This window comes from Cololabis saira, chromosome 17 (genome assembly GCF_033807715.1).
Source record: "Cololabis saira isolate AMF1-May2022 chromosome 17, fColSai1.1, whole genome shotgun sequence".
NCBI lineage: Eukaryota > Metazoa > Chordata > Actinopteri > Beloniformes > Belonidae > Cololabis > Cololabis saira.
This window is the reverse complement of record NC_084603.1, coordinates 16,489,106-16,514,799: the sequence shown is the minus strand read 5'-3', so window position 1 is coordinate 16,514,799 and position 25,694 is coordinate 16,489,106. Positions and strand designations below refer to the sequence as shown.

The window sequence follows — 25,694 nt, the reverse complement described above, 5'->3', positions numbered from 1 at the left end:
AAACTGATAGCCGTGGAGAGTAGGTATGTGCACACACAGACACACACACACCAATCGCTCCTCCCATCCCTCCACCAGAGAAAGGCCCCATGGTGCCCCTTGACGCCACGAGCGCCCAGAAAATTTAATCTTCCCAAATACTCATCAGGACTCTCCATCGTCCTCCCGTGACAGCGCCGGGGATAATTAATTATACAATTTCGATGGGAATATCGACTAAACAAACCTATTAATCATAGAAAAAGTCAATAGGCATGGACACATTCAATCATGTCCCGGCCAATGATTACTCCTCTCAAAATACAATAATTATTTTCAAGAGCTGCCTCAAATTAAATTTCTGTCAAGCCGGTACAAGTCTTGCAGTTGATGAAGGATGCAATGGATTTTTTTTCTCTCTCCCCCCCTTCCCCAGTGGAGCAGTGTGTGGGGAGGGGGGACATTTATCCTTTTGGAAAGGTAGTTTGTTTTATAAGGATCATAACATGGTGTGTTTAACTAGACCATGACCATCAGATTATCTCTGATGCCCCCATTATGTCATCCATCTTCCCCCGGCTCGGGGGGGGGGGGAGAAGGGGGGAGGAAGGAAGGAGGAGAGGAGGAGGAGGAAGAGGAGAGAGGGGTGAGGAGGCAACTGTTTCACGGCCGGGATTCCTGCACATCTCTGCTGATCAAAGTCGGCCGCGTCTCGCAGGACAATAATACGCGTGTTGATTCCTGCTGGCAGATATCGGCTCATCAAAGTGACAGATCTGCTCCGGGGCTTTTTAAGAGGCTTTTATTGGGAAATGCATTCACCTAATAATGTTTATTCATTTATACACTTAAAGTGCATGATCAACCGTTAAAAAACCTGGACGTCATCATGAATTCATGAGAGAAAATGAGGAAAAAAAATAAAGAGAGTCATTAAAAAGTAGCTACACTGCAAAAACTCAAAATCTTAACAAGAATATTTGTCTTATTTCTAGTTTAAATGTCTCATTTTTAGTCAAAAACTCTCATTACACTTAAAACAAGAGTCATCACCAGATAAATAACTTGTTATTTGACAATTTTCACCTGTTTAAAGAAGATTTTCACTTAAAATAAGTAGAAAAAATCTTCCAATGGAACAAGATTTTTTTGCTTGTAATGAGAAGATAAATCTTGTTCCATTGGCAGATTTTTTCTACTTATTTCAAGTGAAAATCTACTTGAAACAGGTGAAAATTGTCAAATAAGTTAAAGGAGACATTTTAACTGCCACTGTTTGGAAAGGTTGAAAAGGGGCAGGGCCAGGGAGAGGAGTCTTGAGGGACGAACCTTCTCCCCCGCCCAAAAGGGGCCGTTACCCTGCCCCCCTCACTCCCACACTGCAGGATCCGGTGTTTTGCATTCATTCTTTCCCATTTTAGATGTTTTCCAGTTGCTCAAACTGAAAGTTTACGCTGCCACTCAGTCTTTCTGACACTCAGTCTTTCTGACACTCAGTGTGCGTAAACCGCTGTGAAGTCGCATCTGTGACGTCGTGCACATTCCCTCTATAATGGTTTTACAGGCTCTAGAGTCTCAGCAGAGCTGGGTGGCTGTTGGGGTTGCTTAAGTTACCGAGACAACCGTGGTTCCCACTGGCAGCACAGGAAGTAATCAAACACAGCTAACATTCTGCCACCACGTAGAATCATCTGTTACGTAACCGCAGGTGACGTTCAGGCTGCAGGTGTTCCAGCTCAGTGAAAGATTCAGCTCCAGTCGTCCCTATAATCACTGACACTCTCCTTTTTAAATTCACTGCTTTGCTTGATGCAATGATACTAATAAAATGATCTGATCTTATAAACTATAAACTTATAAAACGCTGTAAAACAGTCCGGGGATTGTAGACGAAAAACACAACAACAAACCGAGGACTTTGGCTCTGGGGGCTTTACAGTAAAGTGCATTAACACGAATCTCCACGGTCCCTGTCAACTAAAATAAGACATGTTCGACAGAAAAATTACACCATTTTTATATTTTACCCTCCAATAATTCATTTTATTCCAATTGGGTTAAACTGTATTTTTCAGAAAGAAAATCTCGATTTGCTACGCAGGTTTCATGTGGAGCTTTAACCGCCGTCCAGCTCCATTAATGAGTCCGGTTAGTCCGGTGAGTCCGGACTAACGTGTAATGTGTATGTGACAGGGGGCTCGTGTGTCCTGAAACTTTAACAAGCTGCAACTTTGAAGTGCTTCATCTAATTTACAGCAACATAAAAGAAGAAAATAACTAGCATATGAAAGGTGTTTTTCTGCTGCAGACATGTAAGACTCAGGTGATGTGCATGAAATCTTGTTCAAAGTTATTCCACACATAAAGTTCTGCACATATTAATAACCTATAATCACTTTTATTTGCTATATTCGCCACATCTGCACGACCCGGGTCAGCCGGCACATCTGACTCGTTTGAGCCGGTGCTTATTTTCGTCTCTCTGTACCACTAAAAGCTAATAAAGCACATTTTGCAGCTGAAATGGGTCTTTCATGTTCTCCTTGTGCTCGGGCCATTTCACAGATAATCAATTTGAAATGTTGTAAAAGCAGCTGCTGTTATCATAGAGCAAAAGAGAGGGCCCGTGGAGCTGATAGATGGAATAGATTTAGTGATAAAGCACTTCAAGAGGACGGCTAAAAGAAGACCGTGAGGACGTAAAGGGGGTGACTTACTGAGGTCCCATTGTTTTCCCGGAAAACGTCCTGGTTGACATAATTAAAAAGCTTCTTTTCAAGTTGAAGAATAACCTGAATCAGAAGGAAAGAAAAAAAAAACAGGACTCTGATTAATAGCAACGCTAATGAGAAGTGCACGTAGTAATTAGAGCGCTAATGAAGAGCGGTGAGCTGCAGAAACAGACAAAGCCGCCGTTTCTACAAGTGTCTCCCCGAGGCCTCGCCGCGTCAGAATCTCGTTTTACCCCGACCTGTAACATCCCTGATCACGTAAACCACAAATACGGGAGCAGAAAGGGGTTCTTAGTCAAAAGATTCAGTTCAAAAAGTCAAGAAATATACTTTACAACCTTAAAGGCGACATAATATGTGCTTAAGAAGATCTAAGTGTTGCTGCAGTTCTGTGCACCCCTGGTCTTGTTTTATCAACAAAATAGTCCTTTTTGTTTGTCTCTTAAAGACACAAAGACAAATATCATCTCCGATTGTACTTTAAAGGTTTTCTGGGTTGAATCAAAATTATGACTGCAAAAGCTGCACAGAACATACGTATAAAATGTGCTTAACCCTTGTACTGTCTTTGGGTCAAAATGACCTAATTCTCCTGTTCCTTCTTTCCTCCTGCTCTCTCCTTCCTTCTTCCTTTCCTCTTTCCTTCCTTCCTTCCTTCCTTCCTTCCTTCCTTCCTTCCTTCCTTCCTTCCTTCCTTCCTTCCTTCCTTCCCGCTGCTCTCTCCTTCCTTCTTCCCTTCCTCCCTTCTTTCCTTGTTTTTCTCCCTTCCTTCCTTCCTTCCTTCCTTCCTTCCTTCCTTCCTTCCTTCCTTCCTTCCTTCCTTCCTTCCTTCCTTCCTCCTTTTTTTCCCTTCCTTCCTGCTGCTCTCTCCTTCCTTCTTCCCTTCCTCCCTTCTTTCCTTGTTTTTCTCCCTTCCTTCCTTATTTTCTCCCTTCCTTCCTTCCTTCTTTTCTCCCTTCTTTCTTTCCTGCTGCTTTCTCCTTTCTTCTTCCCTTCCTCTTTTCTCCCTCCCTTCCTTCCTTCCTTCCTCCCTTCCTTTTCTCCCATCCTCCTTTCCTTATTTTCTCCCTTCCTTCCATCCTTCTTTTCTCCTTTCCTTCCTTCTTTTCTCCTTTCCTTCCTTCTTTTCTCCTTTCCTTCTTTCCTTCCTTCCTTCTTTCCTTCCTTCCTTCCTTCCTTCCTTCCTTCCTTCCTTCCTTCCTTCCTTCCTTCCTTCCTTCCTTCCTTCCTTCCTTCCTTCCTTCCTTCCTTCCTTCCTCCCTCCCTCCCTCCCTCCCTCCCTCCCTTCCTCTCTTCCTCCTTCCTTGATCCAAAGACAGCACAAGGGTTAAGAACATCTAAGTGTTGCTGCTGTTCTTTGCAAAACTCTTAGGTCTTGTTTTATCAACAAAATAATCCTTAAAGTCTCTTAATGAAACAAAGAGAAAATCCAGGAAGCTGTTTCTCTTTAACCTGACCAGAAAAAATATGAATTAATATCATCTCTGATTGTACCTTAATTGTTTTCTGGGTCGAGTGTCTGACTCCGCCCCCTTAAACCTACTGCTCTTAACGGATATTAATTCATTAATAAAATGGCACACGGTCTCCTTTAATTACAGATGCTTCATTAACACATTAACACTTCTCTGGCAGATGGGTGGGAGTTTTTTTTTTTTTTTTAATTGTGGTTTAAAATGTAAATGATCCAAACTTACCTTGCGGTCGTTGTCGCTTTCTCGGAATATTAGCTTGTCAACTTCATTGGTGTCGGCGATTCTGACTGTTTGCATGGTGGCGGTGGAGCAGAGAGTCTAGAGGGGGGACAAAGGAGAAAAAAGAAGCGCGTTTTACTTTAGGAATTTACTGTATGCTTAGATTTTATTGCTAGATTTACTTTTTTTAAAGAACCATCGGACCATCGGATTTGGGTTAGTGTTATTAACACTGTTTTTTCAGCTGTTGCATGAATTATGTGACTGTAGTTCTGCAACATATTACTACTAGTATTATATTGAGATTCAACAGCAAGTATTGCAGCTAATGATGCTGTAAGGACCAATCAGCTCCCAGAATGCTGATAGAACTGCTTTCAGAAACATTGTACGGGTCAGAATTATCAAACAGATCCAGGGCAGCAAACGTATGAAATCGGTTGTATTTTTTCCCAGATTCCGGTTTTATTTTTTACCATTTTCCTTCTTTTTTGGGTTTTACATTTTTGACAATTTGGTTTTTAGCATTTTATGCAAATGTAACCCCAAGACAGTATATAAAGTAATGAAATAGGGACAATTGCATGGTGGTGGTGGAGCAGAGGGTCTGGGGGGCAAAAGAGAAAGAAGCAGAGAGCGTTTTACTTTAGGAATCTACTGTACGTTTAGATTTTATTGCTAGATTTACTTTTTTCTTAAAGAACCGCCGGACCAACGCCGACCTTACCCCCCCCCTCCTTCCCAGAGGTTCATGTACTGACCCCCGGACTGTGTGTACGGCTAAATTCTGCTTTGTGGACTCTCTTAACATTAGTTAAACATTCGGCCATCTGTGTTTGAAGACAGTTGAATGAGGAAATCCCTCGGCCAGAGGTTCCCATACCGCGCCGCCGCCGCGGAGGAGGAGGAGGAGGCCGACCGAGCTGATTGAAATTCAAAGCACAGATTAGATAATCGGGTCAAGCCAATATAGCCGGCAGAAAAAGGCTCTTTAGACTGAAATGTCACAAATCAGTCCCGCTTCCACCGCAGAGAAGTGGCACAGCAGATTAGGACAAACACCGTAGCCTGAGAGAAAGTGCAACGGCTCCCTTGCAAACCCCCCCATCCCCATTCCTCCGTGCTTATCCCCACGCCCTAAAAGCAACTTTCTAAAGCCCTAACAAATCGCTCCATCTTTCACTCATTTAGGCCATCCAAATGCAGGGTCAATATGGTCCCCCGGCAGCCAAATGCTAATGCGCTTAAGTGTGCTTAAGCAGCTTTGTGCAATGAATAGGACCAAGAAGGTGCTAGTGAGAAGGGCAAGAGATACTTTCCCTGTTAAAAAGTCATTGTGGGCCGAATTTAGCAAAGACAATCCATCATTTCTGCCGTCTCGGATGAATCGTTAGTTATTTTACACGAGGAAGGAAGGGAGAAAATAAGGAAAGAAGGAAGGAAGGAAGGAAGTAGAAAAGGGAGTAAGGAAGGGAGAAAAGATGGAAGGGAGGAAAGATGGAAGGAAGGAAAGAAGGGAGAAAAGAAGGAAAGAAGGAAGGGAAAAAAGATGGAAGGAAGGGAGAAAGGAGAAAAGAAGGAAAGAAAGGAAGAAAGGAGAAAAGAAGGAAGGAAGGAAAGAAGGAAGTAAGGGAGAAAGGAGAAAAGAAGGAAGGGAGAAAAGATGGAAGGAAGGAAAGAAGGAAGTAAGGAAGAAAGGAGAAAAGAAGGAATGGAGAAAAGATGGAAGGAAGGAAAGAAAGGAGAAAAGAAGGAAAGAAGGAAGGGAAAAAAGATATGAAGGAAGGGAGAAAGGAGAAACGAAGGAAAGAAGGAAGGAAGTAGGAAAGGGAGTAAGGAAGGGAGAAAAGATGGAAGGAAGGAAGAAAGGAAGGAAAGAAGGAAAGAAGGAAGGAAGTAGAAAAGGGAGGAAAGATGGAAGGAAGGGAGAAAAGGGAGTAAGGAAGGGAGAAAAGATGGAATTGGTTTCAGTAATCAGCAGCAATCAAAGCCAACGTCGAGGAAATGCCTCGATTGTTTCTTTTCTCTTCCTTTTTGGGCAACACTTTCAAATAACACCTCGTTGTTTTTGTGGAGTCCACAAAAAAAAGCGGGATCCTGTGACTCTTCCAAGTGAATGCCCTTCTGTTGTCCGGGAGCCAGTGGAGCAGAAATCCCTGGCTGCTCCGGCAGAACCCCGTGAAGCCCACACCGCCTGCTGGCACGGCCGGCTTCCACATGAAAAAGGTCAGAAATAGATCCTTCACTCGTGTTCAAAAGGACAGAGAGACAATGAGAAGAGGCTTGGATCAGAAACGACCGGCCGGCGGTGAATCTGCCCTACCGTGTTTTGGCTGCGATGATGCGGCCGCCAAGGAACGAGTATGAGCAGACGTGAAGTGAAAACACATAGATTTGTAGTATGTAAAGTAGGGATGTGAATTGAGAACCGGTTCCCAGTGTTTCAATTCTTTGGAATCGTTTGCATATTTTTCCAAACGATTCCCTTTTCGATTCCAGTGAGCATGAATGACGTCATCACGCATGTTGCATAACGTGCGTAAGCCAGCAGACATGGCGCCCAAGCGATACAGACGTACGAATAGTAAATATTTCGTCAAAGGGAGGAAATGCTACCAACATGCAAAAATATTTGCGAACACAGTGGCAATAATGATCAAGAAATGTTGCGTTTTCCAGCAGCAGCAGCAACGTAAGCATGTCCTTGGCTAATAATACTGCAGATAATTGATTAACTAACGAACACTCCCCTATCATATTAGCTCCATTTGTCTCAGTGACTACGTCAAAATTTGGGTTATTGCTAATATTCCGGTTACTGAAACATTCGGAATATTCCGTTTACATGGTAATTAATCATTCACGATATCTGGATCAAACCAGCGACGCACGGAGAACATCATGACGCAATTCCCGTCATTTCCGCTTCTTCTTCCTGTATCCAAATTCAAAACAAATGCTGCTTCGCGCAACTTTTCGCTCACCTTCTTGTAAATCTGGCTATCCCGGTACTTTCTAGCGTCTACAAATGCAGAAATGTTCATATCCTTCATTACATTTATGAAGTGATTAGTCTCCTCCTGGTCTTGTGTTTCTCCGTGTTTATAAGAACTTCCTGGACTCAAAAGACCAGGATTCCTTGTGAACAGAGCATGTGCAGAAAACAAATTCCTGTTCCGTTTGATGGGGATATTCCGTTTGGCGTTTACATGACCCAATATTCGGGTTTTAAAAGGAGTAACCCAGGGGTCATATTCGGGTTTTTAAAAAACGGAATATGAGCAAATTCGGGTTATTCAAAGGGGTTATTGGTGTTGACATGGCCGTGCAAAACCGGGTTATTGCTAATATTCGGGTTTTAAAAGGGTTATTGATGCAATGAAACGCAGTCACTGTTGTCCTTTTTTCCTAATAAGAGTTAATAAGGGAATCGATTAAGAACTGAATCATTAAGCAGAATCGAAAATGGAATTGGAATCGTAAAAATCTTATCAATTCCCATCTCTACTGTACCTAGGTATCTGTACGGCCGATTCACGGCTCTCCCAACATCTTCAAAGATAAACCCCCCCACTCATCCTCCGATTGCTCGTCCCAGTGCTGGTGTCATAAGATCCGCACGGCAAACACCGGGACGGGGGAAAATGAGAACCCCATGCTGTAAATTAAGGCACATCAGCGCAGCGATGTACCCGTCCCTGCTGCCAGCAGAGCCCAGGTGCTCGTGCAGAAGCATCTCCCTTCAAAGCTGCAGCTCCTTAAGCACATTACATGTAGACATGGTTTCGCTGATCACCAGAAATGACATTACCATAATTCATGTGGTTGCAATTGGCTCCTCATTTGATACAGGTCAATTAGCCTTCAGGAGGGAGAAGAAGAGGAAGAAGAAGGCAGTGGGAAAATATTACCGTTGAGTTGAGTTTGGGGGGGGTTGGAGAGGACGGTGAGGATGTCTTCACTCTTGTGACTTCTTTAACAGATTCTGCAAAGTGACTTTGCATTACATCTCTGCATTAGGGGTCAGAGGTCGGCGGTGAGTGTTATTTTGGAGGGTCGGAGGGCAGGGGGCCGGGCCGAGGGGCTGCTGAGGAAGGCAAGCGGCTTTGTGCATCAATGAAGGATAATCTCATGACTGTGGAAGAAGGAAGCAGCTGTTTAAAGAAGCTCTCTATTCCAGCTGCTCTCCTTCAGAAGAGAGGTTAAAATGATCGGTTCCACTTCAAAGACTTGAGACACAGTCGAGCCTTCTGTCGGAGGACGACGGCCCCGCCAGCAGATGGACGGACGCCCTCCACCAGGGCTGGGGATCGGTTCAAGTGTCAAGAATCAATTCGATTCCGATTCTTGAGATTCAGAATCGATTATCAAGATTTTATCCGATTCGATTCCGATTTGTGTTATTAAAACAGTTTTTTGAGCTGTTGCATGAATTATATGACTGTGTAGTTATGCAACATATTAATAATAGTATTATATTGAGATTCAACAGCAAGTATTAGCAGCTAATGATGCTGTAAGGACCAATCATCTCCCAGAATGCTGATATAACTGCTTTCAGAAAAATCTTGGGTCAGAATGATCAAACAGATCCAGGGCAGCAAACGTATGAAATCCGTTATTTTTTAACACATTCTGTTTAAATTTTTTCCATGTAACTCCAAAACAGTATATAAAGTAATGAAATAGACAATTTATGCAATTATGACTGAAAACTTTAATGTTTTCATACCTTTAGAATCATGAAACACTGGACGTGATGTTATTCCCATCCAGTGTTTCAGTTATAATTGCATAAATTGTCTATGTATCATTACTTTATATACTTTATATACTGTTTTGGGGTTACCAACTGAAAACTTTAATATTTTCATACCTTTAAACATACGGTATTTAAAGGCAAAAAAATTGAATTCCTTTTTCCAGAATCAGAATCAGAAATACGTTTATTGCCAAGTGGTTTAACACACACAAGTAATTTGTTATGGTGATTGGTGCAATACAAAAGAACAAATAATATTATTAAAAGAGAAAATGTACAACATGTTGGTTTTAAAGTGCCGGATTAATGAGTCTGTGCAAAGGTGATCTTTTTGTGCATAAACAAAAAAATACCAAAAGTTGTAATGTAATGATGAAAAAAAATTGATCTTTAGACATAAGAATTGATTTTTAGGAATTATTATGAGAATCGATTTAGAATCAGAAAATCGTTTTTTTTTTTCAACACAGGCCAACCTCCACGGCGTCCAATATACAGGCTCACCAACATACAGTCATGTGAGGAAGAGAAATAACAGCGGGTAATAAAACATCTAAACATCAACGGGGGGCATATTACACAATTTCATTATTTAGCGAACAGAGACGGAGAGGAAGCTCGTTCTCTCGGCTGCTGCAGGAATTAAGAGGCGGAGCTGCAGCCAGGCACCGCAAATCAAACGCACTTCATAAATTTAACTTCAGCAAGTGTTAGTGCCTCTATAAAAACTGGGGGGGGGTCTGGGCAGTTTACTGGGCCGGAGCCTTCGGGTGTCTCCGGGTTAACGCTATGCCAGGGAGGAACGACATAAGCAAACATATCTGCTTCCAATCAATCCGGAGAGGGTCACGAGGGCGTCCCCAAACAATCTGGAAATCTATTATATTACACCGATAAAGATTGTTCACAACTGGAAAACACTCAGATGCTGATCTTTCCAGAAGTGGATGCTTGTCAAGGTCAGATCACCCACAATAAACTTTACATTTCATGACAAGAAGTAGGAGAAGTTATCTTCTCATCACATCTTAGGTTTGTTTCATCTCAATTTAGACTTCTGAAACGATGTCCTTTGAACATTGAAGACATGCCTGTGAAATATTTAGCTATAATTCACAGACCAGCAGCTACAGCGGCACCAACAGCTCTCAGCAACTGTCAAGCACGGTGGTGGAAGGGTCATGATTGGTTCTGTAGCCGCTGAGCCTTGATCTGCCAGTTTTCTGACTCGACAACCAGAACTTGGCTGATATTGGGTCACAAAGGCAGACGGTGATCACAAACACGCCAGCGAATCGACAGCAGAACGGCTGAAAAAAAGAGCACGAGGCGATCACGATTACCGGAGGCGGGGGACGGGGACTCTCAGGGTTGTCAGAAGGCGCTGTTATCAGAATCAGATTCAGAATCATGTTTATTTGGCCAAGTCAGGTCAAACAAGACAGGGAATTTGCCTCTGGTTATTTCCCTCACTGTACAGTAAATAGACAAATGGCTCTTATTAATGGTTACCCTCAATTGAGGACAAGACGGTCACCATCAACGCCATTAGCCAACGCCTTTCAACCACCCTCCCACGGAAGACAACATTCATCCGAGAAGGGGAGAAACGGAGAACCAAGCCATCACCTCCAAACCCAGGCCCACTGGACATGCAGGTAGACCTCAGCCAGAGGCCTCATTTTCCCACCAGAAATCGCAGCAACCAACCTGCGCCCAGATTTGGTCCTCTGGTCCAAGTCCTGCCGTCGTGTCTTCATTGTTGAGCTGACTGTCCCGTGGGAGGATGCCATCGATGAAGCATTTGAAAGGAAAAGGCTGCGCTATGCCAACCTAGCAGCAGATGCAGAGGCGCGGGGATGGAACGTAAAGGTGTGGCCAGTGGAGGTGGAGCTGCTGCCAAGGCTTTGTAGCCAGGTCCACCACACGGCTCCTGAAGGAAGTTGGGATCAGAGGACTAACAGGCTGAGCGGAAGGCAATAAAAGAACTTGCCAAGGCAGCAGAACGGAGCAGTCACTGGCTGTGGCTGAAACGGAGGGATCAACATGGGCTGCTTGATGACCAAGGGGGAACCACCATTCACCACCTGATGAAGTCAAGGCACACAACTGATGACGTGTAGATTTGCTGGCGCCCCGCGATCCTGTCCAAACTCCACCCCACCGACATGTGCGCTTCAAAATTTCCTGAAATTTTCTAGTTAGTGCCACGGCTGCGCCACGTGGCACTCCTCCTCCAAGGAGTTATTGTGCTGAGATATTTAGGGATATTAATAGCTAGTCCTATAAAGAATCCAAGATATATACAATTCTTAAAAAAGTGAAAGGTGCAGCAGTACGAGGTAGACATGGTTATTGAAAGGTCCATTGTTACAGCATATGATTGTGGCTGTTATTATTATTGTTGCACAGTGATTGATTACTCTGCGACTCTATGAGTGATGAGAGTTCATCAGAGCAACAGCTTGGGGGAAGAAACTGTCCTTGAGTCTGGAGGTTTTAGCGTACAGAGCTCTGTAGCGCCGTCCAGATGGGAGGAGTTCAACCAGACTGTGTCCTGGGTGTCAGGGGTCTGCAGAGATGCTACCTGCCCTTTTCCTGGTCCTGGACCGGTACAGGTCCCGGATAAATGGGAGGTTAGTCCCAGTTATCTTCTCTGCAGATTATTTGCCTACTACCCTGCGAGGCAGAGCTGCCGGCAGATTTAGAGTTTGCCATCAGGCCTGGCCCGAACGGCTTAGCATCCCGATCACTTTTATTCCACTTACTAGCGTTCATCACGCCTGTCCCGCACGCACCACTGCCGCGTCGGCCCCGGCCCGGGTGGAAAGGGGACGTCTTAAGCAGGCAACAACAAATTTGGCCTCCTGCTTCGCTGCGAGCTATTACGGTGGAGAGCCAGTAAATCATCTCCGACCCTCCCCGCCCCATGTGACTGGAGCACAGCCAGAGTTATCCACTCCTCCCTCCCCGGTGCCCGGCTAATTTAAGGGCTCCAAACACGGGGGGATTCATCACAACCCGAGGTGTGGATGTTGAGGAGAGAGCTGCATCCCCAAACTTAGCTCTGCCGGTGACCTGCTGGTCAGAATCTGACCCTCATAAACCTGGTCTTTCCCCCCACCCCCTTCCTCCGACAAACCCTTCTCATGAACTCGTTGAGCTGTGTGAGAACTGACGGCGAAGGGTCGGCGGCGGAGCGTGCGTCGTAGGAGGTCTCCCAACCCGCCACGCCTTCAAAAAAAAAAAAACGCGCCCGGAGAGGTAAGAGGGCGTGCGAGGTGACGATAATGCGCCCCATTCATCTCGGCGCATTATAACATCTGGGAAACTTCTCTAAAAACAATGACGGGGCATTGAAGGAGTTGCCATTCTGCATTTACCTTCACAAACCCTACCGAGAGCATTTGTCCCCCCTTGGAAAAAGGATAATGGACAGGCCACAAATCATTCAGGACAACAGAAACGGAGGGGTGTGTGTGCGTGTGAGAGAAAGTGAATGTATGTTTTGTGTTGGTGTGTGATATTTAACTCCTCCGCTGGCCCATTCTGCACAAGCCCTGCAGGACAAATTGCCCTGCATGGTTGTCTTTGAGAGGCAGTGCAGCGCGGAGAGAAAGGGACAGGGCTGAAACACAGGGAACAGGCCTATAAAAATTCATCACTTTGACCCCCGTGACCTCCCGCTGCTGTGGGGGGGGTTAAGGGTGGGTGGCTGGGTGGGGGGGCTACGCACACATACAGGACTGCCTCAGAAAATTAGAATATTGTGATTTTCTGTAATGCAATTACAAAAACTAAAATGTCATACATTGTGGATTCATTACAAATCAACTGAAATATTGCAAGCCTTTTATTATTTTAATATTGCTGATCGTGGCTTACAGCTTAAGAAAACTCAAATATATTATCTCAAAAAATTAGAATATTCTGGGAATCTTAATGTTAAACTGTAAGCCATAATCAGCAATATTAAAATAATAAAAGGCTTGCAATATTTCAGTTGATTTGTAATGAATCCAGAATGTCTGACATTTTTGTTTTTTTTAAATTGCATTACAGAAAATAAAGAACTTTATTACAATATTCAAATTTTCTGAGACAGTCCTGTATATTAGCTATAACTGGGGGGAGATTTTTTTTTTCATTATGCACTTTAAGAAAAAAGTCGAAATGTCGAGAAAAAAGTCAAAATTTCGTGAAAAAAGTCGAAATGTCGAGATTAAAAAGGAAAAATTACGAAAAAAAGAGAAAAAAAGGAAGAAAAAAGAGGAAAAAAGGAAATAAAAAAGAAAAAAAATTTAAAAAAGAAGAAGAAAAAAAAGAAAAGGTCAAACATTTCTGAAAAAGCTATCACAATATTCTAATTTTCTGAGAAAGTCCTGTATATTAGCTATAACTGGGGGGATTTTTTTTTTCATTATGCACTTTAAGAAAAAAGTTGAAATGTCGAGAAAAAAGTCGAAATGTCGAGAAAAAGTTGAAATTTCGAGAAAAAAGTCGAAATGTCGAGATTAATGTCGAAGTACAATTTTGAGAAACAAGTCGAAATGTCGAGAAAAAAGTCAATTTCGTGAATAAAGTCGAAATGTCGAGAGAAAAAAGTTGAAATTTCGAGAAAAAAGTCAAAATGTCGTGAAAAAAGTCAAAATTTCGTGAAAAAAGTCGAAATTTCGAAAAAAAGTCAATTTCGTGAAAAAAGTCGAAATGTCAAGATTAAAAAGGAAAAAGGATGGAAAAAAAGAGAAAAAAAGAGGAAAAAAGGAAATAAAGAAAAAAAAAGAAAAAAAAGAAGAAAAAATTGGAAAAAAAGGTCAAACATTTCTGAAAAAGCTATCACAATATTCTAATTTTCGGAGACAGTCCTGTATACATACAAACTCTGGAGCCACATCCTTGGAGTTTGTACAAATGTTTGGGATCTCCAAAACTAAAACAGACAGAATTACAGAAAAATGAATAAAACCACAGTTTCTTCTTCTTCTTCCTCTTTTTTATTTGTTGTACAGACTCTGCACAAGTGGCAGACACAATAGCCGTGGAAGAGCTTTTTTCCACGGCAGGAAAAAGCCACCAGATGCTTCATTGTGACGGGGGGCTCTATGTAAAGAAGTGGCAGTAAAAGGAGGGTGGGCTCTCTCCTGAGGCATATTAGTCCCAGTAAGAGGAGGACATTGTCTCAGGCAAGCTTCTTGACACATTACTGCCACCTGTACAAAGAAAACCTAATGAGAGATTTAATCTGAGAAACCTCCCCTGCCACTTTTAGTCAGCATTTTAAAAACCAACCGCGGCAGATGTCGGCAAGGCTGTTTAACGCAGCGGCTTCTCTCAACCTCCCCAACAAGGCCATGCATGCTTAAATTGTTCAATAGCCATTCATCTGGATGTTGTTAGCTGCGGTTGTTTTCCAAATGGGGCTCTTTGTGACCTAAAAGGAGCAGCCAGCATCATGTTTCCCTTTGTGAACGCCTCGGCTCGCGGAGAACATTTATCCTGCAAGAGGAAGAGCCAAGAATTCATCTCTGTGGCACATTTGAATAAAACCGTAGGAAACACTACTGAGCACATGGCATTTTTCCACTTAATTCACCCTTTCCAGCGTAGCGCTGTCTAGGAATCAATTAAAGGAAGTAGTCGCTGAGGTAATTAGTTGCTGCAGATCCATCACGGACCAGATAGGTGATCAGGGACGGTCCAATAAGCAAGCAGACGTCAGTAAAACCAGCTCCAAACTATTAAAAGCTGCACTTTGAAATTAATTACAGACATAATTACAGACATAATGAGGATAAGTAGCATTAAAAGTTATTATTTTCTCTTCTTTGTTGCCCCCGGAGGAGCTGATGGCTGTTCCAGGAGGGCAGGAAAACAGTTTTCAGTGGTAAAACCCGACGAGCACAAACTATTCTCTCACACAGAAGCGCTACTCTTTAATTGTAAAGTATTCACATTCATTACTCAGGTAGAAGTATAGATACTAGAGTTTAAAAATACTCCTGTAGAAGTTGAAGTATCAACTCAAGTTTTTTACTCAAGTAAAAGTATAAAAGTACTGGTTTCAAAATTTCTTAAAGTATAAAAGTAAAAGTAATGTAAGGGGGAAAAAAGCCATTAAGGACAAAAGCCATTGAAAATGAATGCATCTTAGTATAATGTAAATATATTAAAGAAGCATATATGTGTACTATTGAGCATTAACATGTGTTTCAGAGAGCAGAAGATATGATGACTAGTTGCCTATAAGTATTGTAATGGTGCAAAAAGTCAAAGTTCAGAGGCATGTTATCATTTATCCTAACCTTTATTGGAATGTACATCCAAGTTTAGTTGCAGGAATCTGAAGGAACGGATGTAAGAACAAAACTGGACAAGAACATCTGAAACAACCACAACCAAATTCACTCTATCAGGATGGAGCAATTTAACTGGATAGTGTTTTTTCCTTCCTTCCTTCCTTCCTTCCTTCCTTCCTTCCTTCCTTCCTTCCTTCCTTCCTTCCTTCCTTCCTTGTGTTGTCCCTTCCTTCCTTCCTTCCTTCCTTCCTTCCTTCCTTCCTTCCTCCTTTTCATCCTTCCTTCCTTCCTTCCTTCCTTCCTTCCTTCCTTCCTTCCTTCCTTCCTTCCTTCCTTCCTTCCTTCCTTCCTTCCTTCCTTCCTTCCTTGTGTTGTCCCTTCCTTCCTTCCTTCCTTCCTTCCTTCCTTCCTTCCTCCTTTTCATCCTTCCTTCCTTCTTCCTTCCTTCCTTCCTTCCTTCCTTCCTTCCTTCCTTCCTTCCTTCCTTCCTTCCTTCCTTCCTTCCTTCCTTCCTTCCTTCCTTCCTTCCTTCCTTCCTTCCTTCTTTTCATTTTTCCTTCCTTCGTTCTTTTATTCTTAAAAGGCCAAAATGAAATAGAGTAACGAGGCTGTTTTAAAATGTAAGGAAGTAAAAGTAAAAATTCATCTGAAAAATAATTACTCCAGTGAAGTATAGATCTACTTAAGTAATGTAACGAAGTATTCGTACTCCGTTACTCGACACCTCTGGTCCCTGACATCCCACCATAGGGCGCTAGGCAACCATCTAGTGGGTGGGCTTTGTGATACATTTTACCAATTTTTCATGCCCATCCCTCTTGATGTGACCCCACTCAGGCTCCTTTATGCCGCTGACAGCTCCGCGCAGGAAAACATGCTGCCGCTCTGATAGCATGAAATCGGGAACAAAGACCCCCGAGGAGAGGAAAAAGGGGGCCACCGAGGCACGCTGTGCTCCGGTCCCGCCTGGCTCTGGACACAAACAGATGTTAGGCCAGCCCCGGCTCTCACTGCCCTCTCAAAAGAGGGGGCCCTTTCACAGGAGCCGGCCCCCGAAGGCCATTGTTTCTGGGCCTCCTCTAAGACAAAAACCCTGGAGCCACTCCTTCTGAAAGGAAAGGACCCGGCAGTATGGCTGACACAAATAAATCACACAACGGAGAGAGACAGAGACAGAGGCCCATGAATTCACAATGTGCGCCCTTTAATAGGCCCTCTTAAATATGATGGGATATTTGTGTGCCGGGTGTGAATGGAGCCCCCGGTGACTTTTAATGTCGGTGGGCAGAGTAGTTTAAAAGCCAATGGTGCCAACGCTGCTGAGTTTACAGCGGTGGACAATGAGCCATTCTGCAGGAACATCACTCTGGGCCCTGACAGTAAACACTCACGCTGGGGGACCCGGGGGCCGGCTCTCTTGAGTGGTCCCTGCAAATCTGCAGGCCTTTCTCAACCACAAACACTGTTTTCTGAGTTTTAGGCAAGGGAAGGGAAGTTTATTTGTGTAGCACGATTCAACACAAGGTAATTTGTGCTTTACATCAGTATTAAAAGCGGCAAGACAAAATTAAACAGTAAATAACCGATAACATGAAATAAAATGATAAGAAAGGGTTGCCACAATGCCTGTTTCCAGGTATTATTTCACACAACTGACGATAATTACGTTTCTATACGGTCAAAACGTACTAAGACCAGGTCAAATACAGTATTACAAAAGTAATCTGTGCAGATTCCTGCAGTGAATCCAATTTGACAATTCTATGTCTAATGGACATCTAATGGGCAGCACGGTGGCTTAGTGGTTAGCACTGTTGCCTCACAGCAAGAAGGTTCCCGGTTCGACTCCCAGGCCCAGCAGGACCTTTCTGTGTGGAGTTTGCATGTTCTCCCCGTGCTTGCGTGGGTTTCCTCCGGGTACTCCGGTTTCCTCCCATAGTCCAAAAACATGCATAGTAGGTAAATTGATCATTCTAAATTGCCCGTGGGTGTGAGTGTGTGTGTGTCTGGTTGTTTGTGGGGACTGCGGGTGGAAACTAGCAATTCTGCTAAAACCTGGTGTATTTACACTGCTTAATGTAGTGTTCATGAATATGCATTGTCCCGTCTAAATAAACTTTGAAACACTTTTAATAAAATGAAATAACATGATAAGAAAAGAGGTAAAATAATAAAAAGCACAAGTTGTTAAAAAGTAAGGGCAGTAGAGTAGAGCAGGTACATCTCATTCTTAATAATGGCAAGAATTACGTTTCTATACGGTCAAAACGTACAAAGACCGGGTCAAATACAGTATTACAAGTATCTTGTCATTGACCCGGTCTTTGTACATTTTGACCGTATCGAAACAAAATTCCCTTCCTTCATTCCTTCTTTCATCCTGCTCTCTCCTTCCTTCTTTCCTTCCTTCTTTCCTTGTTTTGTCCTTTCCTTCCATCCTTCCTTCCTTCCTTCTTTTCATTCTTCCTTCCTTCCTTCCTTCCTTCCATCCTTCTTTTCTCCCTTCCTTCCTTATTTCTTTCCTTCTTTTTTCATTCTTCCTTCCTTCCTTCCTTCCTTCTTTTCATTCTTCCTTCCATCCTTCCTTCCTTCCTTCTTTTCATTCTTCCTTCCATCCTTCTTTTCTCCCTTCCTTCCTTCTTTCTTTCCATTCTTCCTTCCTTCCTTCTTTCCTTCTTTTCATTCTTCCTTCCTTCCATCCTTCTTTTCTCCCTTCCTTCCTTCTTTCTTTCCTTCTTTTCATTCAAAACGTACAAAGACCGGGTCAAATACAGTTTTACAAAACTAATCTGTGTCGATTCGTGCGGTGAATCAAACCAATTTGACAATTCTACGTCACAATGCCTTCATGCATTCAGGGCTTTTATTTTAAATCGCCACTAGTCTTTTTTATGTTTGAAAGGGACCGATTCCCCCTCGAAATAAGGATGAATAAATCAATTATCACAAATACAATTGCTGGCTGATTTAAGAACAACCGGTGAGTTGTTGTGCAGCCGTGTGCATCCTCTCCTTTGCATATCCATTAGCATGAAGTGCAGTGAGTAAATGAGGAAAATAACGATGCATGTGGTGTGTGTGTGTGTGTGTGTGTACATCCCCAGGGACAACATGTGTTATTCAGGGTAGCAGCTTCATCCCTCAGAGAGACAAAAAAAGGAAAAAACAATTATTGTGCTCTGCTTTACAAAGGTTGAGGACTGCATTAGTCAGAAATAGACTGACATCACGCCCGCTGGACTCTATGTGCCAGGCACAAAGCGAGCGCTATCCCTCACAGTTTATGCCACCTTTCATCTGGACTAAATAAAAGCGTCACTGTTTGTGGCCGTGACTTCAAACATGAGGCCAAGCCTGACATCGTGACCAACAGAAGACAAAAACATCCGACAAAACTTCACCTCATGGGAAATTTTATGGACATTTTTATGGTTTTTCTACAAATGTTACAGTTTGCAAACAAATCAAGAGATTCTTGGCAGCAATACAGGATTTAATCTGATTTATGACACAATTAAATGACAATATCTGCCTTTTTCAGTCGAGGCTCATTGATTATTGAGTGTATTTTTGATTTTTAAGGTGGACCAGTTGCATAAACTGAACCTCTTTTCATATTTATCACAAACTAAGCAATGATAAAACAGTCAGATAACATAAAGTATAAATATTAGACCCACCAGGTAATTCGGAGCTACTAAGTTGGAAGAAGAAACTTTTGAGACCTTTTTGGCACTCCACTACTTTAACGTAAAAATAACCAAACCACAAATATTACCCTGTTAGAAATGAAACACCTGAAGTTATAAAACAACTTTAACCATATGTAATGTGTATTAAATGACAGATATATGATATAATATAATTTTGGTCGTTTAAAACCTACATACTACACTATTCTGTACTTATTTTATGGTATAAGTTCATTTTATGAAATTTTATGTATTTCCAGGAACATTTCTGCATGCAACTGATCGATATGACAGATGTACAGTATGATATAATAATATAATTTGAGTCGTTTTCAAAACCACATACTACATTAGTATGTACTTATTTTGTGAAAATGAAGTATATAATACGCAGGATGCAAAAAAATAACCTTATTTCCAGGAACATTTCAGGATGCAACTGATCGATATGACGGATATATGATATAATAATATAATTTGGGTCGTTTTCAAAACCACATAATCCACTAGTCCAGGGGTCAGCAACCCAAAATGTTGAAAGAGCCATATTGGACCAAAAACACAAAAAACAAATATATCTGGAGCCGCAAATGAATGAAAATGAAAAGTCTTGTATAAGCCTTAGAATGAAGGCAAAAAGTTGAAATGTCGAGAAAAAAGTCGAAATGTCAAGAAAAAAGTCAAAATTTTGTGAAAAAAGTCGAAATGTTGAGTAAAAAGTCGAAATGTCGAGAAAAAAGTCGAAATGTTGAGAAAAAAGTCGAAATGTCGAGAAAAAGTCGAAATGTCGAGAAAGAAAGAAAAGAAGAAAAAAAAGAAAAAAGGAAAAAAGAAGAAAAAAGGGAAAAAAAGAAAAAAAAGAAGAAAAAAAGAAAAAAAAGAAGAAAAAAAGGCAAAAAAAGCTCAAACATTTGCTCCAACAAGAAGCTCCAGGAGCCACTAGGGCGGCGCTAAAGAGCCGCGGGTTGCCGATCCCTGCACTAGTCTGTACTTATTTTGTGAAAATGTAGTACATAATACTCAGGATTCAAAAAAAGGACCTTATTTCCAGGAACATTTCAGCATGCAACTGACCGGTCCACCTTAAAGTCGGCCACAGCTGCAACAGCTGAATCCCCGTTATTCACCGGTAAATACTCCAACTCCCAGCATGCACCAGCATCGGTGGCTGCAGAAACAACCATATCTGCAGTAGGAAGACGAGTCTGATCCAAGGCTGCAGCTGAATCTGCCGGGGGGGGGGGGGGGGGGGGGGGGGTGGTAAGGGGGGGGTAACTCAGGTCCCTGACCGGGGCCGACCCCGGGGGCCCGAGAGGCAAACGCTCCCTGGCTCAGCCCCGGCCGGTGCCAGGCTCTGTGCTCATCGTTGGCTCGGTTTGTCACGCCACCCCAGCGTTGGCATGGTGTTGTTAGCCGCCAGTCCCATCGCCCTGCCCCCCCATCATCCCACCCCCCCGACCTCAAAGTACACAATAGCAATAGCATGACTATTATTTCACTCCGCGCCGGGCTCAAACGGCCTGTTGTTAATGAGCAGCACCAACAGAAGCCGCCGCTTGTTCCTCATTTGCCAGCGTTTTTAATTAGATGGACAAGCTACCGCCATCAAAGCTGCATCGCTCAAGTTACGCCCTCCATCGCTGAACTCTCTTTCCCTCCCGTGTCTCCGGGAGTCGGATTCATTAGCATAGGACGCAAACAGAGAGAGGAGAGGAGAGAACAGGCACGGCCGTCTGGGGGGAATAGTCTCCCCTCTATATCCAGATGGCTTATCAGGGATATAATGGCTCCTCATTGTGATAGATTGGACTCCTTCTTGCCCAGATGAAATGTCTTTATTGTATTGTGAGGAAATGTCAGCACAGGCGTCACCTGCAGGGCCATAAACAGGCGCGGGTCAGATAGCAGGTGCTAATAACTCTGTTTTGACTTGCACGGCGTAGTAAACCCGCCCGGGATTTATTGCCTTTGCGGACAATTAAAACAATGTTAGGTGGGGCGTGCGCTTCATAGAAAAGTATATTGATTCAGCCGGCCAGACACACTATATAAAAGGATTTGTCAATACAGTTTGGCCCGGCGATAAAATAGTCAAATACAACACTGATCCAATTAAAATGCACAAAATTTCATAGGACATCTCTTCAAAATGTCCAAGATGTAAAAGAATCGATGGAACATTTGTGCATATGTTTTGGGAATGTGATCTTTTAATAAGTTTCTGGAAATCAATTCATTCCTTCACACAATCAGTATTAGAAATGAATTTTGAGTTAAGCTCCAATTTGTATTTATTAAATGATACACTGGATATTCAGTTAGACCGGAAAAAAAGCAGGATAATAATTATGATCACATACTTCGCTAAGAAATGCATACTTTTACTTTGGAAAGATGATTCCCCTCCAACTTTCAAGGTTTTTTTTAATCAAATTTCAGTTTTTACCATTGGGAAAATTAACTTTGGAAAAATACAACCGTGGTCATATTTTTCAAGAATTTTGGTTTCCATTATTTTCAAAACTGGAGAATTTTTCCAAAAGGGACCAATGAGTATCTCTATTTTCGAACTTGTGTCTTATATGTATGTATGTTTGTATGTATGTATGGATATATATATATAGTTTTATATCGCTGTTGCTGCCATTATATATTTTTTTTATTTATTTATTTATTTTTTAAATATTTATTTAATTTAGTTCTCCCTTAATTTATGTTTTTTTTTTTTTTTTTTTTCCCCTAGGGTAATTATGGGGAGGGTAAGAATGTGGGTAGAATAGAAATCGTGAATGTGAAAATGTGAATTGTGAAAAGTATTGTGAAAAAAAATAAAAAATAAAAAAAATAAAAATAAAAAAAATACAACACTGATGCCATTTCCGACGCTCCTCCCATGAGTTACAACATGAAAAAATGCAGAGAGTTGAGCAATATAATCCTTAATCCTTGAACTTTTATCCTTTTTTTTTAATTTTAATTAACTATATTGTATGTCAGTGTGCGTTGGTCTCCCAGTTTTTATTTTTTGGTCTCCCAGTTTTTATTTTTTTGTTTATTACGCTTATTTTTCAGTCAAAATCAGTCAAAGCACTTTGTATTTCATGTACCTGGATGAAAGGTGCTATATAAATAACATTTGATTGATTGATTGATTGATTGATTGAATATACAGGACTGTCTCAGAAAATTAGAATATTGTGATAAAGTCCTTTATTTTCTGTAATGCAAAAATGTCATACATTCTGGATTCATTACAAATCAACTGAAATACTGCAAGCCTTTTATTATTTTAATATTGCTGATCATGGCTTACAGCTTAAGAAAACTCAAATATCCTATCTCAAAAAATTTGAATATTCTGGGAATCTTATTCTTAAACTGTAAGCCATAATCAGCAATATTAAAATAATAAAGGCTTGCAATATTTTAGTTTATTTGTAATGAATCCAGAATGTATGACATTTTTGTTTTTTTTTTAAATTGCATTACAGAAAATAAAGAACTTTATCACAATATTCTAGTTTTCTGAGACCTCCTGAGTCCTGTATGTGCGTGTGTGGTTGTGGAGCCAGGGCAGCAGCGCGGGGGGGGGGTTAGGGGGGGTCACGGTCCCTGGTGTCAGGGGCTCCACAGAACAGAGTCCCAATCAGTGCTGGCCCGCTGGTTAATGGATGGATGGCCCCCAAAATTAATTAGCCTGACTAATGTAGTGTACACTTAATTACACCGTCCGCCTTTTGATTTATAGCGGGCCGGACGCGCACGCGCTCGCCGGAGACGGGATGGAAAAAACGGGGGAAAACCCTGAATGTTTACCCGGCCCCGTTGGTGACACCAACACCTTCCATCATATAAACCGTGCTTCCCTGATTTCATTTAGCTTTTATTTAACCAGGTTAGTCCCATTGAGATCAGGGGTCTCGTTTACAAGGGAGACCTGGCCAAGATTACGACGGAGTAATAGGGCCAAACTAAGACAAAGAAAATTGGAAATTACGAGAATAAAGTCGTAATATTACGAGAATAAAGTCGTAATATTACGAGAATAAAGTCGTAAAATTACGAGAATGAAGTCAAAACCTAATGTTGCGAGAATAAAGTTGAAATATTATGAGAATAAAGTAGTAATATTATGAGAATAAAGTCGAAATATTACGAGATTAAAGTCGTAATATTACGAGAATAAAGTCGTAAAATTACGAGAATAAAGTCAAAACCTAATGTTGCGAGAATAAAGTCGTAATATTATGAGAATAAAGTCGTAATATTATGAGAATAAAGTCGGAATATTATGAGAATAAAGTCGTAATATTATGAGAATAAAGTCGAAATATTACGAGAATAAAGTCGTAAAATTACGAGAATAAAGTCATAGCCTAATGTTGCGAGAATAAAATCGTATTATGAGAATAAAGTCGTAAAATTACGAGAATAAAGTCAAAACCTAATGTTGCGAGAATAAAGTAGTAATATTATGAGAATAAAGTAGTAATATTATGAGAATAAAGTCGAAATATTACGAGAATAAAGTCGTAAAATTACGAGAATAAAGTCATAGCCTAATGTTGCGAGAATAAAATCGTAATATTATGAGAATAAAGTCGTAAAATTACGAGAATAAAGTCAAAACCTAATGTTGCGAGAATAAAGTCGTAATTTTATGAGAATAAAGCCGTAATATTATGAAAATAAAGTCGTAATATTATGAGAATAAAGTCGAAATATTACGAGAATAAAGTCGTAAAATTACGAGAATAAAGTCATAGCCTAATGTTGCGAGAATAAAGTCGTATTTTATGAGAATAAAGTAATAATATTATGATAATAAAGTCGTAATATTATGAGAATAAAGTCGTAATATTATGAGAACAAAGTCATAATATTACGAGAACAAAGTCGTAATATTACGAGAATAAAGTTGTAATATTATGAGAATAAAGTTGTAAGACAAATGGCCGTCAATTAAAGAATAGGGCTGGGGATCGATTCAAATGTCAAGAATCAATTCGATTCCGATTCTCAAGATTCAGAATCGATTATCAAGATTTGATTCGATCCGATTCCGATAATGATTTGGGTTAGTGTTATTAAAACTGTTTTTTGAGCTGTTGCATGAATTATATGACTGTAGTTCTGCAAAATATTACTACTAGTATTATATTGAGATTCAACAGCAAGTATTGACAGCTAATGATGCTGTAAGGACCAATCAGCTCCCAGAATGCTGATAGAACTGCTTTCAGAAACATCGTGTGGGTCAGAATTATCAATTTATCCCATTTCCCATTGATGAGAATTTGGTTTTTAGTATTTTATGCAAATGTAACCCCAAGACAGTATATAAAGCAAAGAAATATAGACAATTTATGCAATTATAACTGAAAACTTAAACATATATAAAAGACAAAAAACATGGCACTAGTTATTCTTGTGTCCAAAAAAACAATCCTTTTTTGGGCATAAACAAAAAAATAGTTGTAATGATGGGAAAAAAATCAAAAATTAAAAAAAATAATAAATAAATAAAAAAATAAAAAAATCTTTAGACATATGAATCGATTTTTAGGAATTAATATGAGAATCGATTAAGAATTGGAAAATCAATCTTTTCAACACAGGCCTATTAAAGAATCCTAAATATTTAAAAGTAGATACCAACTCTATTTGTTAACCATTTCTTGTTTTTTTACGTGATTACTGATAATGACGACGCTCCTGCCAGTAAAACCACTTAAGTGTTTAAGCAATAATGGAAAACATTGGGCGTTAAAGCTCTTGAGAACACGCCGGCTTCACGTCTGCGTCCTCATTGTTCCTCGCCGGCAGGAAAACGGATGATCTATCATCGTGGCGCGCCATTATGAGGCATTTTACAACATTAATTTGGAGTGGGGATAGTCGAGGGCCCCACCTTTAATTTCATGCTGCTCAAGCCAAAGAAAGGACGCGGGACAAAGGGAGGGAGATTGATGCCCGGGCCCGGCCCCCTGCGTTTCCCCCGGCCGCCTACGGGGGGCGCCGCTCCAGTCACGGTGAGGCCAAGCCGTCTCTAAAACCCAACCGTGTAGCGGCAGATCAGCCTCAATTAAAAACAGCCCTGCGCCACGTCTGGGGGACGGTAGATCAAGTCAGCAATTAACCCTCCCTCCGGCCTCTATCAATCCTGGGACCGGAGCGACCGGAGAAACCGGTCCGGCCGGTGGCAACGCAATCTCGGCAGATATTAAATTTACATTCTATTAAGTTTAATTAGGAGGGATTTTAAATATACTAGGAGTTCAGGCACGGAGCCCTGAGGCTGTCACCGACACGGCTGATTCACGACCACCTCTGGACACGCACACACATATACACACACACACATACACACACGGTTCATTCTTATCTCAAGTGTGGAAACAAGGCAGGACTGTTGTAGGTGTGAGTGGGTCAACGAGGGGTTTTGTGCTGCCGTTACGAGGCTGAACGTGGCTCTTTCTCTGCCAGTAAACACGTTAACTAATCTTTATACTACAAACATTGACAGGGTCAACTCTGAC

The 25,694-nt window shown here is 41.5% G+C and overlaps 1 protein-coding gene across 1 annotated transcript in view; it reads right to left on the bottom strand.

Annotated features, from left to right (window-relative positions):
- LOC133463714 (inositol polyphosphate-5-phosphatase A-like) overlaps positions 1 to 25,694 on the bottom strand; it is a 181,947-nt gene that overhangs the window by 41,105 nt on the left and 115,148 nt on the right. The window contains exons 8-9 of the mRNA XM_061745407.1: positions 4,409 to 4,504; positions 2,697 to 2,771 (exon numbers count right to left, since the gene is read on the bottom strand). Of these exons, the coding sequence (XP_061601391.1) occupies positions 2,697 to 2,771; positions 4,409 to 4,504 (171 nt within the window). The remainder of the gene's footprint in view (positions 1 to 2,696; positions 2,772 to 4,408; positions 4,505 to 25,694) is intronic.